This window comes from Vanellus vanellus, assembly GCF_965231255.1.
Source record: "Vanellus vanellus genome assembly, chromosome: 11".
NCBI classification, from domain to species: Eukaryota; Metazoa; Chordata; class Aves; order Charadriiformes; family Charadriidae; genus Vanellus; species Vanellus vanellus.
The window spans coordinates 16,297,591-16,313,042 of NC_138916.1; the positions used below are offsets into that span (position 1 = coordinate 16,297,591).

The 15,452-nt window shown below is 52.9% G+C and overlaps 1 protein-coding gene across 1 annotated transcript; it reads left to right on the forward strand.

The window, feature by feature from the left end:
* Positions 1-3,095: 3,095 nt before the first annotated feature.
* RLBP1 (retinaldehyde binding protein 1) lies at positions 3,096-7,243 on the forward strand (the record flags this gene model as incomplete). The annotated part of the gene is made up of 7 exons (XM_082488963.1): positions 3,096-3,107; positions 3,403-3,531; positions 3,839-4,040; positions 5,169-5,347; positions 6,041-6,199; positions 6,864-6,974; positions 7,085-7,243. The coding sequence occupies 7 exons, from the start codon at positions 3,096-3,098 to the stop codon at positions 7,241-7,243; spliced, it is 951 nt and encodes a 316-aa protein (XP_082345089.1).
* Positions 7,244-15,452: the final 8,209 nt, after the last annotated feature.

Below are 15,452 nucleotides of genomic sequence, written 5' to 3' on the forward strand. Positions count from 1 at the left end.
TGGGGTGCAGGGCGGTGTGGGGTGTAAGCACATGGGGTGCAGAGTGGCTGTGGGATGCTGGGCGGTGTGGGGTGCACACACGTGGGGTGCAGGGCGGTGTGGGGTGTAAGCACATGGGGTGCAGAGTGGCAGTGGGATGCTGGGCGGTGTGGGGTGCGCACACGTGGGCTGCAGGGCGGTGTGGAGTACAGGCAGCGTGGAGTGCCTGCACGTGGGGCGGGCAGCCGTGGGGGCAGGACTGAGGTCCTCGGCACAAAGTGGCCCATTCAGGGCCACTCTGCAGCAGCAGCGCCCAGCCCCTGGAAGTGCCACCCACGTGGGGTGCAGATACCTTCGAGTAAACCCCTTAATTCCCGGGGGCACGAGGGGCGGCCTTGGGCGCACGAGGAGGTTTAACCCCCTTTAAGCAGCGGGATTTATCCCAAGGATCCGGTGCCAGCACAGCGTGGGAGCTTTCGCAAGCCCCGTGCTCACGGGGAGCGGGAACCAGCGCTGCCGAGAGGGGGTGAGTGGGTTCACCTGGGGCCAGGGCCCGTGAGGAGGGGGATAACCCAATCCGGCCAAGAAATGCTGTAAGGGCTCCAGCCACAATACCTTGGGGTGGGTCCCCCTTGGGGTGGGTGTCTCCTGGGGCTGCCACCCTTCCCAAGACCCCTTTTTCCAGGACGAAGCACCCACTTGGTGATACCAGGGGTTGTGCACGAGTCTGCAAAACAATTTCATCCACGATGAGCATGACAGCCAGGATGCCCAGGTGGCCAGGGGAGCACGGGTCCCCTCTGCCACCCCAATGCAGGGCCATTGGGTCTGTTCGGGAGCCCCCCCACTGACGATGTCCCCATGTCACACACCGCCTTGCTCGCTGGGCTGCAGATAAACATCCAACACGCTCTAGGAGGGAGCTGAGCCTCGTGCCAAGGCTGGTGTGGGAAGGGGATGGGACAGTCGGGAGGTGTCCAGTGGAGAGCAGTGCCCGGTGTCCCTGGCCACAGTGGCATTGCTCAGGGTCTTGGCACAGGTCTGGGCTTTCCCTCCCCGCTCTCCCCTGCCCTTCATCTGGAGTCTCGTGCCTTCCTCTTCCTCCCTCCCTCACAGTGGGTTCTCGGCTCCGTTTGTAGGGCAGCCCTGTGAAAACAAAATCCGTAAATCCTGGTGGCATTACAAAACATGCCTTGTGTAAGCCCCTTCAGTCCTGCTCCGGTGCTTAGCCTGGCCACGCCACCTCCCCAAAATCCCTGTCATGGTAAGAGCCCAGCTGAGCTCCTCTCCTGGGTTTGGGGAAGGAGCTATGCGCAGTCGCCTCCTCACCCAGCTCTTGCAAACCTGGGCTCAAAAAGAGTTAAGGCTGCAAGGGCTCCCCTGTCCTGTGAGGCTACAGCATTCTGGGATGTGGACATCCCAAAAATACTCATTTTGCCATCCCGTTGCACCCACGCGTGGGCTCAGCACCATCCCTGCCACATCCCAGGGCTTTCCTCCCTTGTGGGTCCACAGCATCACCTGGCGGGGTGGACTGGGTACCAGTTCCCAAAGCTCCAAGCTGGCAACCATCACTCAGGGGCATCATAAAAAAAATTAAATAATCTGCCTATGATTTTTATTTTAAAAGCTGAAAGGGGCCCCATATGGATGCTGTTTTGGGTGGCCTTGTTGGGGAGGAGTTGGAGAGCCCGAGGTGGGACTTGGATGCAGGAGCATCCTCTGCTGTGGACCTGTCCCTGCAGCGGGACCCTGCCCATGTGGCCAAATTCACAGTGGGACCTTGCCAGGCTTTTCAGGGCAGAAGCCGCAGAAGAGACCTGTCCTGCTCACCCCGGGGGAGCAGGCTGGGATGGCAGCCTGCCCACCGCCTGCCTCTGCCCCTGCTCCGTGCTAATGAGCGAGTTACACAACGAGAAGCTTTTATACTTTGTTAATCGGGTCCGGCATCCCAGCCCGCCCCTCCACGCACACTCCGGCTGGCCGGTGGAGCCCCGGCTCCCTCCTTCCCTCTCCTCAGCTGCCTTTTGTAATGTTTTAATGGGGTTTCTTGCCTGGGTTGTGCTGACTTAATTACAAAGCTGCAGTGAGTTGATGCCTTGTGACGGTCTAATCCCAACCCGGTGACTCTACAAAGCTTTCGTCCGGCTTTCTTGCTGCTTCACTCCGGCATCGCCATCCGTGCATCCGTCTCGGCCCCGTGCACTGACCCTCTGCGGACAGTTCAGCTTTTCCTCTCCCTGGTGAGTATCCAGGACTTTTTCCACTCAAAATAACTGCATGGGAGACTGTCATCCAGCCCTCCCTTAATGTTGCACCTCCGAGGCTGGGATTGCTTTTAGTGCCTGGAAAAGCGGGATGACTGTCCCTTCCCAGGAACTGGCGGGGAAGATGGTGCCCCTGGGAAGTAGTCGAACTGGAGCAAAGCATCCCTCTCACAGCCTGGGCTCAGAGCTGGTGCTACGGCCGGGCAGGGGCAGGGGCAGGTGCTGGAGGGGGGATGAAGGCAGCCTTCCTCCTCCTCGTGTGTGGAAACAAGGTGTTTCACCCAGACGGTGTCAGAAAGATGCCAAGAGGCTCACAGTCCAGCCTTGCAGCTGGTGATGGGCTCTGAGCTGGAGGAGTGGGGCTTGAGGGTTTGGGAAACACCTTGGGGATAACGGGGTAGTAGAAATAAAAGGCAGTGAAGGCATGAGCTGGCTGCCCACCTGACCGAAGCTGGGGTCTCACCTCTGCCCGTATGAAGGTGGTCTGAGATGAAATGGCAGCTCTGGGTGAGCTCATGGGGTTGAAGGTCCCCATGAGATGCCCTCAACCTCCAGTGGAAAGGCAGACCTGGAAAAAAAGGATGAAGGTGTCGGACGATCAATACCCACATTTTTAAGCTGCTTTTGCAAACGTCCCCAGTGTTTTTCAAAGCTGCTCAGCCTCTGGCAGGCAGGCAGAGATGCAGGCAGTATGTGATGGAGCTGCGGAGGGTTGAGGTGCCCCTGTGTGAGCAAGAGGAGCATGGGATGGGGCACAGGGGGGTTGCAGAGACTGTTGGGATCCCTACTGCTGCTGATTCCTTCTTCCCTCTCCCAGTGTCCTGTGGCCAACGGAGGACAGAGGACAACATGTCTGCGGTTGTGAGTACTGTCCCCCCACTGTTCCCCCACTGTCCCCCCTGGGCTCTGAGCATCCCCTCCCTGCAGTGCTGGGATGGGGTACACCCCATGCACCCCTCGGCCCCCCCAGCTGCCCTCAGCCTGTGGCGGGGAGCCTGGGGGGCACTCAGCCCATCCCCACCCCATGGCACCCCCTCGGGTGCACGCATGCAGGCTTTGCCTTTCTCCATAGCCCCCCCAGCCAGGGGGGCTTGCAGTAGGGCAGGGAACTGGGGGGCTGGCTGGGGAGACCCCACATCCTCTCCTTGCTCCCCAGACGGGCACCTTCCGCATCGTCTCGGAGGAGGAACAAGCCCTGCGCACCAAGCTGGAGCGCCTCACCACCAAGGACCATGGCCCTGTCTTTGGGAGGTGCGAGAAGATCCCTCCGCACACCCTGCAGAAGGTGAGGGTGGCCGTGGGAAGGGGGGGGTTGCAGGCACAGCCCAGGGCTCCTGCTCCTTCTTGGGGGCCAGAGGAGACCCTCGCTGGGCTCTTGCCTTGGGGGGTGGGATGCACTTACCCCAAAGGGTCTCCAAGTAGGGGACCTGGGTGACCCTGCCCTCCCTGCGCTGGGATGCTGCAAGGAGCATCACTGCACCCACAGCATCACTGCACCCCTCCAGCTTTTGGGTGCCTAAATGACTCCTGGAGTGTTTTGGGGTGTGTGTGGGGTCATTGCTGAGCCAGGCCCCCTCCCTGATCCCCACCAGGCAAAGGATGAGCTGAACGAGACAGAGGAGCAGAGGGAGGTGGCAGTGAAGGCGCTGCGGGACCTGGTGCAGGAGCGGGCGAGCGGCGAGGAGGTGTGCAAGGCGGTGGCTGAGAAGGTGCAGGGGAAGGATGACGCCTTCTTCCTCCGCTTCATCCGCGCCCGCAAGTTTGACATCCACAGGGCCTACGACCTGCTGAAAGGTGGGGAGGGGTCCCGAGCTGTGATGCTGGGTGAGGACAGGGGTACATATCCACCGGCAGCTCCCAGTCCTGTGCTGGTTCTTCCCAGCCCCCTGGTCTGGGCTGTGCCGGCAGAGCAGGACCCTGGCACAGGAAGGGGGTGAGGAGAGAGGATAAACAGAAGAAGGCAGGGCTGGGGGCTCGGGATGCAGGGGAAAGAGCCGGGCTGGGGAAGGAAATAAATGGGGGTGGCACCAGGCACCTGCAATGCCAGGACAGTCCCATTCCTTGCTGATTTACTGGACAAAATGGGAAAAAAAAAAGTGTTTGGTGGTGGCAGGCTGTTTCATTTGTGCAGCAAACCCAGCTGGTTTGGGGTCCATCCCCTCAAGACCTCCATACCCCATACATGCCCCATACACCCCTCTATGTGCCCCTGTAAGGAGATGGTTCTGCACCCTCCCTGATGCTTCTGTGCACACTGCCTGGTGGGCCCAGCACCCCTGGGACCCCTCGAGGGCTAGGGGCGGGTTGTGGGGTTGTGGCACCCCTTTCCCACATTGGGGGTGACCCATAGGGATGGAGGGGGAGTGGGAGGTCAGCCCGGGGGGGGGGGGGGGGGGGGGGGAACTGCCGGCAGGGACCTGCCTGGCTCCAGCTCCACTCTTCTTTGTGTCAGCTTGGGGGATAATGAGTTGTAATTATCAGTGCTGGCTCCCAGACAGCTGTTTTGTTCACCCGCATTTTCCCAGGACGAGATTCCTTATTTCGTGCCCGCAGGGTGCCAAGGGAGGGGAGCTGGGGAATGTCACCCAAATGGGGAGAAAGAGGAGAAGGGAAATGAGGGGGAAAATGACTTTATCTGCTCATTGAGGTGCTGGAGAGAAAGCAGGCGTGGGAAGCCCCTGGTATGGGAAGAATTACACCGAGCGTGCTGGGGCCAGGGCTGAGCTTCTCTCCCCACCTTTGCTGGAGAAGACCTGACCCGTATGGACTCCTGGCACAGCCGGTCTGCGGCTCTCGGGCTCGGGACCGATGTCTCACCATCGCTAGCCTACCCCATCTCTGGCAGCTCCCCCAGCGCTGCCCTGGCTTCCCAAGCCCGGGCGAGCAGCCGTTGTCCTACCTGATTTGTGCCTCTCTCCACAGGGTACGTGAACTTCCGCCAGCAGTACCCTGAGCTCTTCGACAACCTGACCCCCGAGGCCGTACGCAGCACCATTGAGGCCGGCTACCCCGGCATCCTGGCCAGCAGAGACAAGTATGGCCGGGTGGTGATGCTCTTCAACATCGAGAACTGGGATTACGAGGAGATCACCTTCGATGAGGTCAGCCCAGCCCAGCCGTCACTCCCAGAGCAGAGCGGTCCCACTCCTGGGCTTGTCCTGCTCAGCACATCTGAGTGCAGCAACCCTTACACACACATATACATATGTCCACACACAGCCTCCAGCCATCCAGGTTGAAGCAAATCTGTAGCCCTTTGAATTTATCCTTCTGGGGAGCCTGGGAGAGCATGGTCCATCCCAAAGGGTACCCCTTCCTTCCCCCTGACATGGTGCAGGGTGCAGGCCAAATTCAGGGTGTGCATCCCCCAGCCCAGGTAACATAGGGTGAAGAAAGGCACCATGCCATTAAATCAAGGTGCTGTAGAAACAAGGGACCTGGAGGACAGAGGAGGAAACTGAGGCATGAGGCACAGAAAGGGCTTATTGGCAAAGAGGTCTCCAGGCATGAAGTCACAACTTCAGCCAGCTCCATTTTCTGCTCAGCTCAGAATTTGGTGGCAACATGTCATTGATCCAGATCTGAGACGCACCCACCTGGAACGGGGAACCTGCTGGTTGTTGAGCATCCCCTGAAATGCCCTCCCTGCTTTGAAGTCCTGGGGCTGGTTGCGACAAGCAGGCTGGAGTCAAGCAGAGCCTGGCTAGCTTTCCATGGAACCCTTGCTGGGAACCTCCTGGGGTCTATGGGAGGTGAGACCTAATACCAGACCTGTTGTCTCTTCTCTCCATCAGATCCTTCGTGCCTATTGTGTTATCTTGGAGAAGCTGCTGGAAAATGAAGAGACCCAGATCAACGGGTTCTGCATCATTGAGAACTTCAAGGGCTTCACCATGCAGCAGGCATCAGGAATCAAACCCTCTGAGCTCAAGAAGATGGTGGACATGCTGCAGGTGAGGTGGCAAAGTCTGTGCCCAGCAGAGGCAGAGTGGGTCCTGGGGGATCAGAGAGCTCAGGGAAGGGTGAAGGCAGGGCTAGCAGCGTTTGGGATTGCTACTGCAGTGGCACCACAAGAAAACATTGTGGAGAGGCTGTTCCCCATCACATGCTCCTTCCCTTGCTGGTTAATTGGCTAAATACTGCAAGATGGATCCTGTTTTTCCAGCCCCAGCTCCCTGCCCTCTCAAATGGCCAACTAGAAGCAGTACCCACCACTCCTTGCAGCATCCTACAGCATGGCCTGGAGGCCTTATCTCATCACCCTCTCAGCCCAGCCCAGTCCAGGCTGGATGGATACTCACAGGCAGTCCAGGATTTCTGCCCTTGGACCGGAGGCCAAAGACCCTTGGCTCTCTCCAGGGAAGGAGAACAGCAGAAATGCGGTCCTTCTCATGGAGTGGGAGCAATGAACCATCTGGAAGGCTATTCTGCTTTCCTGGTGCTCCCGGGGCTGGGATGGCTGATCCCCTGAGTCAAAATAAAAAAGGGGCCATCAAACAGAGAAGGGGAGATTGGGCAAGGGGAGCTGTGGCAGTGCTGAGGTGTCCATTGCTGCCTGCCCAGCTCCATGTGGGCAGCACCATCTGTAACCATCTGTGTCTGGGTTTGGGATCTTAGGACTCCTTCCCAGCGCGATTCAAGGCCGTCCACTTCATCCACCAGCCTTGGTACTTCACCACGACCTACAACGTAGTCAAACCGTTCCTGAAGAGCAAACTGCTGGAGAGGGTGAGTGTGGGAAGGGGACCCAGAGGCAGAGGCACATCCCTGGGATAAACAGGGTGGCCGGGAAGAGTTGCCCAGGTCTTCTGCTGAGGGTTGCTCCTGTCTCCCACCAGGTCTTTGTGCACGGGGAGGAGCTGGAGTCCTTCTACCAGGAGATTGATGCTGACATCTTGCCAGCAGACTTTGGTGGCAACCTGCCCAAGTATGATGGCAAAGCAACTGCAGAGAAGCTCTTTGGGCCCCGCATTGAGGCTGAAGACACGGCTCTCTAAACCGGGGTCCGCTCCCCCTCCCCTGTAAAATAGGATCAGAGGTGGTCCTCTAACCCCAACCACCTCCTTATTGTAGCATTGGTTGAATGACTGTTCGTGATGAAGCGCTCTGGGCGCATTGCTCCATGCCTGTCCCTCCCTTCCCCTCCCCAAACCTGGCAGCGGGCTGCCTGGCAGCCCTGTCCCTCCCGGGCAAGAGCATCCTTCCCTCAGGAGCCAGCAGAGAAAGGAAGTCACCAGTCCTCTCCCACAGCACGCCCTGGAGCTGCGGCAGGAGGACAAGGAGAGCATCTGCTCCGGGAAGGGAGGGCTACAGTGAGGGAGAAATAAAGCGTTCAACAGCAGAGCTACGGGGTCCCTTGTGGCATGTGGCAAAGAACAGGGGTGCAGCTTTTTGGGCACAGGCGCTGGCTGCACTGCTGGTTCTAAGGAGGCCAGGAGTGTCAGCACTGTCCCCCCATCACTGACTGCCCTTTGGCGTGGGGGCCAAGGAACCAGTCACCTCCCATCCTCCCTCCATCCCAGAATGAGTGCCCCCCCCTGGCCAGGCAAGTACCCCCAATTCTCAGTCATCTGCTCTAACCAGGAAAGAGAAAACAGCCCAAAAGATGCAAACAAGAGCCCAACCAGAGGCCCAGGCAGAGCTGGCTCAGCCTAATTCCTGCTCAGCCAGGCAGGCAGGGAGGAGGAACTGAGGCTGCAGCAGCGACTACGACTAAGAGAAGGATTTTAACCACAGGACAGTGAAAGACAAGCAGAATATACCCTCCTAAATCCTTCAAAAGCCTCAGCACAGCTGTTTCTCCTAGCACTGCATCATGAGGGGGAGCTCAGTTAGGGAAGCCCCACCAAAAGCCACCACGGAGGGCAGAGGAGGGTCCCTGTGGCAGAACTGTGCCTGATGCTAATGCCAATTAGCCCTTGCTAATGTGGAGTCAGCAGGCCCAGGGTGGGGAGGAGGGAGGCAGAAATAGCTGTGTCCCAGGCAAGGTAGTCTGCTCTGGTTCATGAACTAGGCATCTCCTCCAAGGAGCTGATCAGATACCTTTTCCAGACCATCTTCTCCCTTGGCCAACAGTAGGGCTTGGAGAGGAGTGAGTTGCTGGTCTCTGCCCAGGTTACCTTCTCTGTCAACCTGGTCCCACAGCGTGCCCTGTGCCCCCTTTGTCCCTCTCAGCTAGGCAGCTACACACGGGCGCCTTTCATCAGCCAGTAGACCAGACCCCCACCCGAAGCCGGCCGAGGTGCAGGGTGCTGACAAGAGCTGCATTCATCGGGGCACTGGCTCAGGCTCAAGCCAAACAGGACGTCGGCTCCAAAGCTGCAGGGAGGATGGTGCCTGTCTGGGCAGAGGCGACTGGGGTTACATCTGTTTTCTCCAGCCTAAGCAGCGTGGCTGGTCCGGGCATGGCGAGTCTCAGCCTGAGGCTGCGCCAGCCCAGAGGGAGAGCGAAAGGCACCAACTTCTCTGCCGCGTTTGGCTCCTTACTGTGCAGTGCTCTCCACGGGGCTGGGAAGCATCTGGAGCTGTCCCAAGGAAACCACGTGTGACAACCCCACAACCACTGGGCCAGTGCAAACAAAACAGCACAGCTTGCTTGGGAGACAGATCAATTGCAGCTCACTTGTAAAAACAGAAACAGACAAAAAAACACCCCATACACACAGATGGGAGCACCACGCTGCTGCCTTTGGGATTTGGACTGGGACAGTCACAGCTCTTGGGAGGTCCCTGTTCACCACTGCTGGGACAAATTGTCAGCCAGTAGCTTGCTTTGACGGGGAGACAGAGAACAGCAGAGCAAACAGCAGGGAGCCATGGTCTGTGCTGGCCTCGGTTTTCCCCCAGAGTGACTCTGACCAAGCCAGGAAGAAGTGTTGTAGTAGATCTAACAGCTAAATCACAATGGCAAATAAACTAGAGATGGAGCCCAAAATACTGCCTCCCACAGAGCAATTCTCATTACAGTGGAAGAGCAACGACAGTCTTGGCCCAGCCACCCCGATGGCTCACCAGTCCCAGTTACCCTTCACAGCTGCCTCACTTGGTCTGTAGGTAACCTCCCCCCACCGGTGAGCTCCTAGTGTCAGTCAAGTAGTACTTTTGGTAGGGCTTTTCTATGCCCTGGGCTCAAAGGTGTCAGTGTCCTGGCCAGAGATGCTGTTTTGTGTTTCTTCTGCCAGCAGCTGAAAGATTAGGAAATCCACTTGCTCTCAAGTAGAAAAATAACAGATAATGATTTCTGCAGAAATGCTTGAGCCAAAAGCCTTGCTGCACACCCCAGCAAAGCTGTTGTCCCAGAGGAGAGCCCTTCTGCGTGCTGCAGGAAGGGCCACAGCTAAGCCCTGCATGGGCTCTCAGTCCCCGTGCAGAAACAGGTCTGGCTCTGGAGGATTCCTCAGGCCAGAGACCTAGTGATCCTGGGAGAGCCTGGGGGGTGACACAGGATTGTCACAATGGGCTCTTATCCACTGGCAAAAATAGCCCTTCTTCAGTATTTTCAGGGCAGTCATTCAGCTTTTTAAGCTGATGCCATCTCTGTTCTCCACCAGAGTGACATCAGGGACCTCTGTCGGCCAGAAGGCAAAATGAAACTAGGAAAGCCTTGAGCATCATTAGTGCATGTGTCACATGCTGCAAAGAAGACAGGGGGACAAGATAAAGTCACCCCAGAGCTAGCTCCCCAAGCTGGACCTCAGGAAAGGCTGAACTGCCAGATTCTGTCAACTGCCAAGAAAGCCACATGCTCCTTTGCTCAAGAGCCTGCTAGGCACCCCATGCTTGGCCACCAAGCCCAGCCCCAGACAACATTGGCAAGGCAATTGTTGGATGCTGCTACGTATAGCAGGGTGTGTTAAGACTGATTTCTCCCTAGAGGCTTTCTGTAGCAGTTCTGTCCTTGTTCTGCTCTCTGGAACACAACTGAAACAGAGGAAGGCTCCAGCTGGAGATGACAGCGGTGGCAGGGACTGGCACACTATCCATGTGTTATTACATACGGGCCATGTGCAGTCTTCCCATTTATTTACTTGACCCTCACTCCAGCTTTCAGTGGGCAGCAGAGCCAGGTCTTTAAGAGGTGGGCTGCAACAAGAGAAAGGTGGAGAAGACACCCCCAACACTGCCACCCCTCTTGTCCTCCCCATGCCAGAAGTACAGGAGGAATGCAAACTTGAGGTTTCTCCCTTGGAGGAGGGGTTCATTCACATTTCCTAGAACAATTACAGCCCTTGGATTTACCACTAGAATAGCCAACCAGTGGATCAAAATGTAGAGGCAACACCAGAGTTCATGAAACAGGAGTTACTGACAGAAGTTGTCCTGTCTGGAAGCAAGGGGGCAGCAAGCCAACTCCTGCCTTGGTGTGTACCACAGGGACATAGGGACAGCCTTTCCCCAAGACAGCCTTGTTTTAGACAGCATTAGTGAACAGAAAATAACACCTGATAATAATCCACATGTAAGGGCTGGAGCTAAAGGATTTGTCCCATTTCTTCCCTTAGCTAATCCAAATCTCATAACTGAGGAAACATGTTCACATACCCAGTTACATTTTTATCAATATTACCTTATTGGCCCAATATATTCCCACATCGCCTTCCCACTGCAGAGGAAGCGAGTAAGAAAACATGGTTGCTTTGCCTGTCGAGAGTGACAGCTGGACTTCGTCACCCAATAACATTGCACACAATCACCACATGTAGCACTGACTTCAATAAGTCCTTTATTTTTAAATAAAGAAATCCCACTGAATCAAAGATAACAAAATTACATTTTGTTTTGCAATGACCTCCATTTTACACCACACAGAAGAACAAAAATTAAAGAAAAAAATCAAAGACACTGTTTTATATATATTTATATATATATAATTTTAAAGGTAAACATCAGCAGATATAGAAAAATTGCATTGCTAGTTGCAAATCATCTCCCCTGCAGCTGTCAGCTCCAGAGAATCTGACTCAGAACATGGCAGCAAGGACAGTGTCTCAGTTATAGAAGCTTTTTCAGGGCAGCATTTAGAGATGGTTCCAGAGTATAATTTTGCCAATTTGAAAATATTTTCATAGTAAACTGCTCACCAAGAACATTAGAAGTCACTCAGCCTATTCTAACACAGCTGCATGGGCAAAACAAGAAGGGCACAGGGTCTATTCTTCCCGAGATCTCCACACACCTCTTTCAGAGAAAGAGGTTATGCTCTCTCAAGAAGAGTGTCTAGTGATCTGTCACTGGGAATTATGGTCAAGCTGTCAAGTAACACAATGAGAAGACATGCTCCTTTGGAAAGCTGCTGACTTGGGCTAAGCAGTAGGGTTTGTTTTTCTCAAAACCAAGTGCGTTTTGTTTGGCTCCCCCCCCAAGACTTCCCAGTTGACAGGAGCCATGAGAAGGGTCAACATCCTGATAGTGTTATAGTGGAGATCCTAGAATAAAGCTCTGTACCTAATCAAAGCTCTTGCATGACCAGAGATAGACAATGCAAGCTTGTCATTCAGACAGAAGCAAAAGGGCTTTGTGTAGAGCCACCTTGCAGAATCGGGCACCTTACTGGCATTAAAAGGACCTCGGTTAAGCAAGGCCATTGAGTGAGAAGGAAAGAAAAGCCTTTAACCAGCAGTGATGCAGGGCTGGAGCGTTTGGAGAATGTTATCAGATAGACTTACAAAGGGCTGTTCAATACCAACACAGCCAACCTGATAAATGCTGCCCTGGATTGCAGTGTTTGCGTCCATTGAGTAACCAGTAAACCCAAGAATACAGATGTTCAGAATGTAGCAGTTCAGAAACCCTTCCACCACAGTGTGGAAAGCTGGCAACCGCTTTGACTCCCCCAACAGCTGAGGAAGTCCAGGCTAGTGTACCATAGACACTCCCAGTGACAAAAGGGGTACGGTTACAAAGCACCTCTCCTCTAAGCTGGTGTTGCTCTGAGGCATTCTAGGTTTGGAGAAAAATCAGAAATTCCTCATGCCAAGAATGGCTGTTTGCTTTTCACCTAGAAGCCATGAAGGAGATGCTGCTTTGAGTCACCGTGGCTCCAGGACGCACCCAACCAACAGGCCCACCTAAGGATTAAGGACATGTGGAACAAGACTCAAGCTAGAAATTAGATGCTTTTCACAAGAACTGACTTACAGGCAGCACAAGGCTAGGGCCTTTTCTGGTCTCCTGAAAAAAAGGCTGAAGAATTTCAGTAAGCTCCAGACAGACATAGTATTTCTAGGGAGACTTGGAAGCAATCCAGATGACTAAACTGTTTGGCAATTAAATCCTGAAGTTGCTACTCTCTGCTCTTTCTTTTAAGATGTAGTCACTTAGGCAATCTACCTCCAAGCTATGCTACTGGGGAGTTTGACACAAGAACTTTGGGATTGTAAGGTACTAAGTCACATATTAAACAAAGCAAACCCTCATGTGACTCAATCCTTACTGCTAGAGGAGCACAGAGCTGAAAATCATCCACTGCTTGTATATGTTATTTTAAGCCTTGAAATAGACAAGCTAGTTGTAGGCTGCCCACAAAGGTCCTTTAAGTCAGCACACACTTGTACAGTGTACATTACCAGAGCTGCCTCACTACCTAGTGCCTGAAAATTCATTTACTAAAAACCAAAGCCCTGAAAGCCCTGACAGAGCTGTTACTGAAGTCTCTAGATATGCTGATGTCAAGGGAGGAGGAGAAGGGGGGCAAGGCACCACGTATCAAAGGGCTGTGGTCTAAGAACTTGTGATAGACCCAGGACAGATGACACACAGCTTAGCTAAACTCAGTACTGGGGCTAATCCCAGCATCTTTGCTTAATGCCCCGTCTTTGTAACCTATATCTTCATGAACAGGAACTGCAAAAAAACACTCTGGAAAAAGACTGCAGGGAAGTTCAAGGGTCTGTCTTTACAGTGCAACTACAACACTGCCAGACCCATCTGAAAACCACCTTCAATTTAGAAGCTAACCAAGGGACCATTAAAATGCTGGCAGATCTGGTGTAGTGGAAGCTGCAAGTTCCTTGTGTTCAGTAAGAGCAAGTCCTGGCTGCTCACCTACAATCTTCAGATCTCTCCAGACACTGACAAAGGTGATGGCTGGACCAGCCTAACCAAAGCGTAGTAGTTCTGCAACTTACTATCTGATTGAGAGAGCCCTCGGAGTTTATGTTCAAGTGCTACTTACATCCAATGAAGAGAAAGAGGTGTGTATACCACATGAGACTACCTGTGGAAGAGCTCTGCTAATGATTTTTCTAATCCCAGTTTGAAACTAAACAGAGCATGTGACAGATCCATCACGCTGTAATCTTGAACTGCACTATCAGACTACACTGTAATGATCTACAAGTGCACACTTCGACAACCTCATGTGTCTCGAAAAGAGATGAAAAAGACAACTTCACCTCAAAGACTTTAAAATTCAGATTGCATTTAAGGTTGAGTTCATTGGGCAAATAAAGACCATCTGCCCACATCACAAGACTACCATTGCCTTATTTTGGGAGAGAAGAGTATTTCAGATTAGGATCGGACAGTCCCGTGCAACTTGGGGTACTGGCACTAGGTATCAGTCGCCAGTCACTGGCAGCAGCAAAATTTAATACACGATTCCTTTCTTTGAAGGTCTTTAGATAACAGGCACTGCAGCTTAACTGTCTCCTCTCCCACTTCCCTAAGATATCTTTAAGTTACTGCTGCAAGTCTGGCACCACGTCTTGCTTTGAAAGCAGCATCAAATTGGACAAGACGGAGAGAATAGTTCTTTTTCCCACTGCTTCCACCCTCAACAAGCTTAGTAAGCTGAACCTCAGGCTCCAGATACCTTGCACAAACAAGCCATGACAAAAGCTCTTCTTCCCTGAAGAGACTAGTATTAGTTGGTCAAATCACAAGTGGTTTGAACAGCTGCAGATGCAAGTGCAAAAACAGGCCAAAGGAGCAAGACAGAGATCCATATTACTTCTGTAGTTAAGAGATTCAGAAAGTCCACAGCATCAGTACTTCTGAAGTATGAAGGCTCAGGTTGTAGGGCAGGAAGTAGTATCTCTCAAAAAGACCCTCGAACTTTAAAGAAAAAAAAAAAATCTCTATTTGATTAGACAAAGCTACAGCTCCTGCTGCTTTCAGAATTGTGCAGTTGCTCACTTCATTTTAGGAGACTTGCTTAAAAATGCATCACTGATTGACTGGCCATCTATTGTAGTGAAACCAGTTTGAAATGAAGGTGCATTTGACAAGAAGGTATCTTCCTCATACCTCAGAAGCAGAAAAACCTGTTTGAAAGCCTGGGCCATCAAGAATGACCTTTACAAAATGGAAGGAGGAATTTTTTTTCAAGAAAAAGCTTCCTAGGACAAAGCTCTGCTTTCAGAAGGACTGGCATGACTTGGCCAAAAAGCAAAGGCAGAACACTTGCTTTGCCTCAACATTAACCTTCCCAGACAGTACCCAGTTCTCATCCTCCTGACTTTCATGTTCTGGGCCAGTCAACAATTGAACTGTTGTGGCAATCTAGGGTCCTGGGGAAGAAGGTAGAGCTTCAGTCACTTGTGGAGCCGAGCAGAACATCCCCGCTTTCGATAAGGCTCTTAAGTTGAGGAGGGCAGATATCTCGCTCTCAAAGGAGGTCACATGCACACTGACCTTTTTTTCATAGGTATCCACATGTTGGGTCATATGATGGGCCCTTCACCTCAACAGTGATTATCAGTACCAAGGACAACTTCTGTTCCTTTAGAGTTGTCTGAAGCTGATACTCAACTCATCTCATCACAGTAAAGCTGGATTGAGCAAGGACACACGAAGCATAGGAAGGGCAGTTTTGTTTCTTCAAGGCAGACAGCTGTGACACGTGTAAGCTACAGCTGTAGTATATGATGAAAGTCAGAACACTTCTAAAGTTGTAACCCACTGGAGATAAAAACCATGTCCCCCTACACACCTAAATTTATACTGTATCTATTTGATGTGTACAAGTGTTGTTTATACTTCACTTCTGTTGAAGCGAGAAGATATTTAAGTCATATCCAATGAATATTACATGAACAGCTACTTAAGCAAAAATCTGAAGCGTCTTTTATGACAGATTTTAGTGATATACAGATGCAGTATGAGTAAGAGGATAACATACAGACAAGATATCCATCAGCTAAGAATATCCTTGCTAACTGATGCCCTAAAATAGTTCTTAAGGAACAGCCACAAGCACGGCCAAGT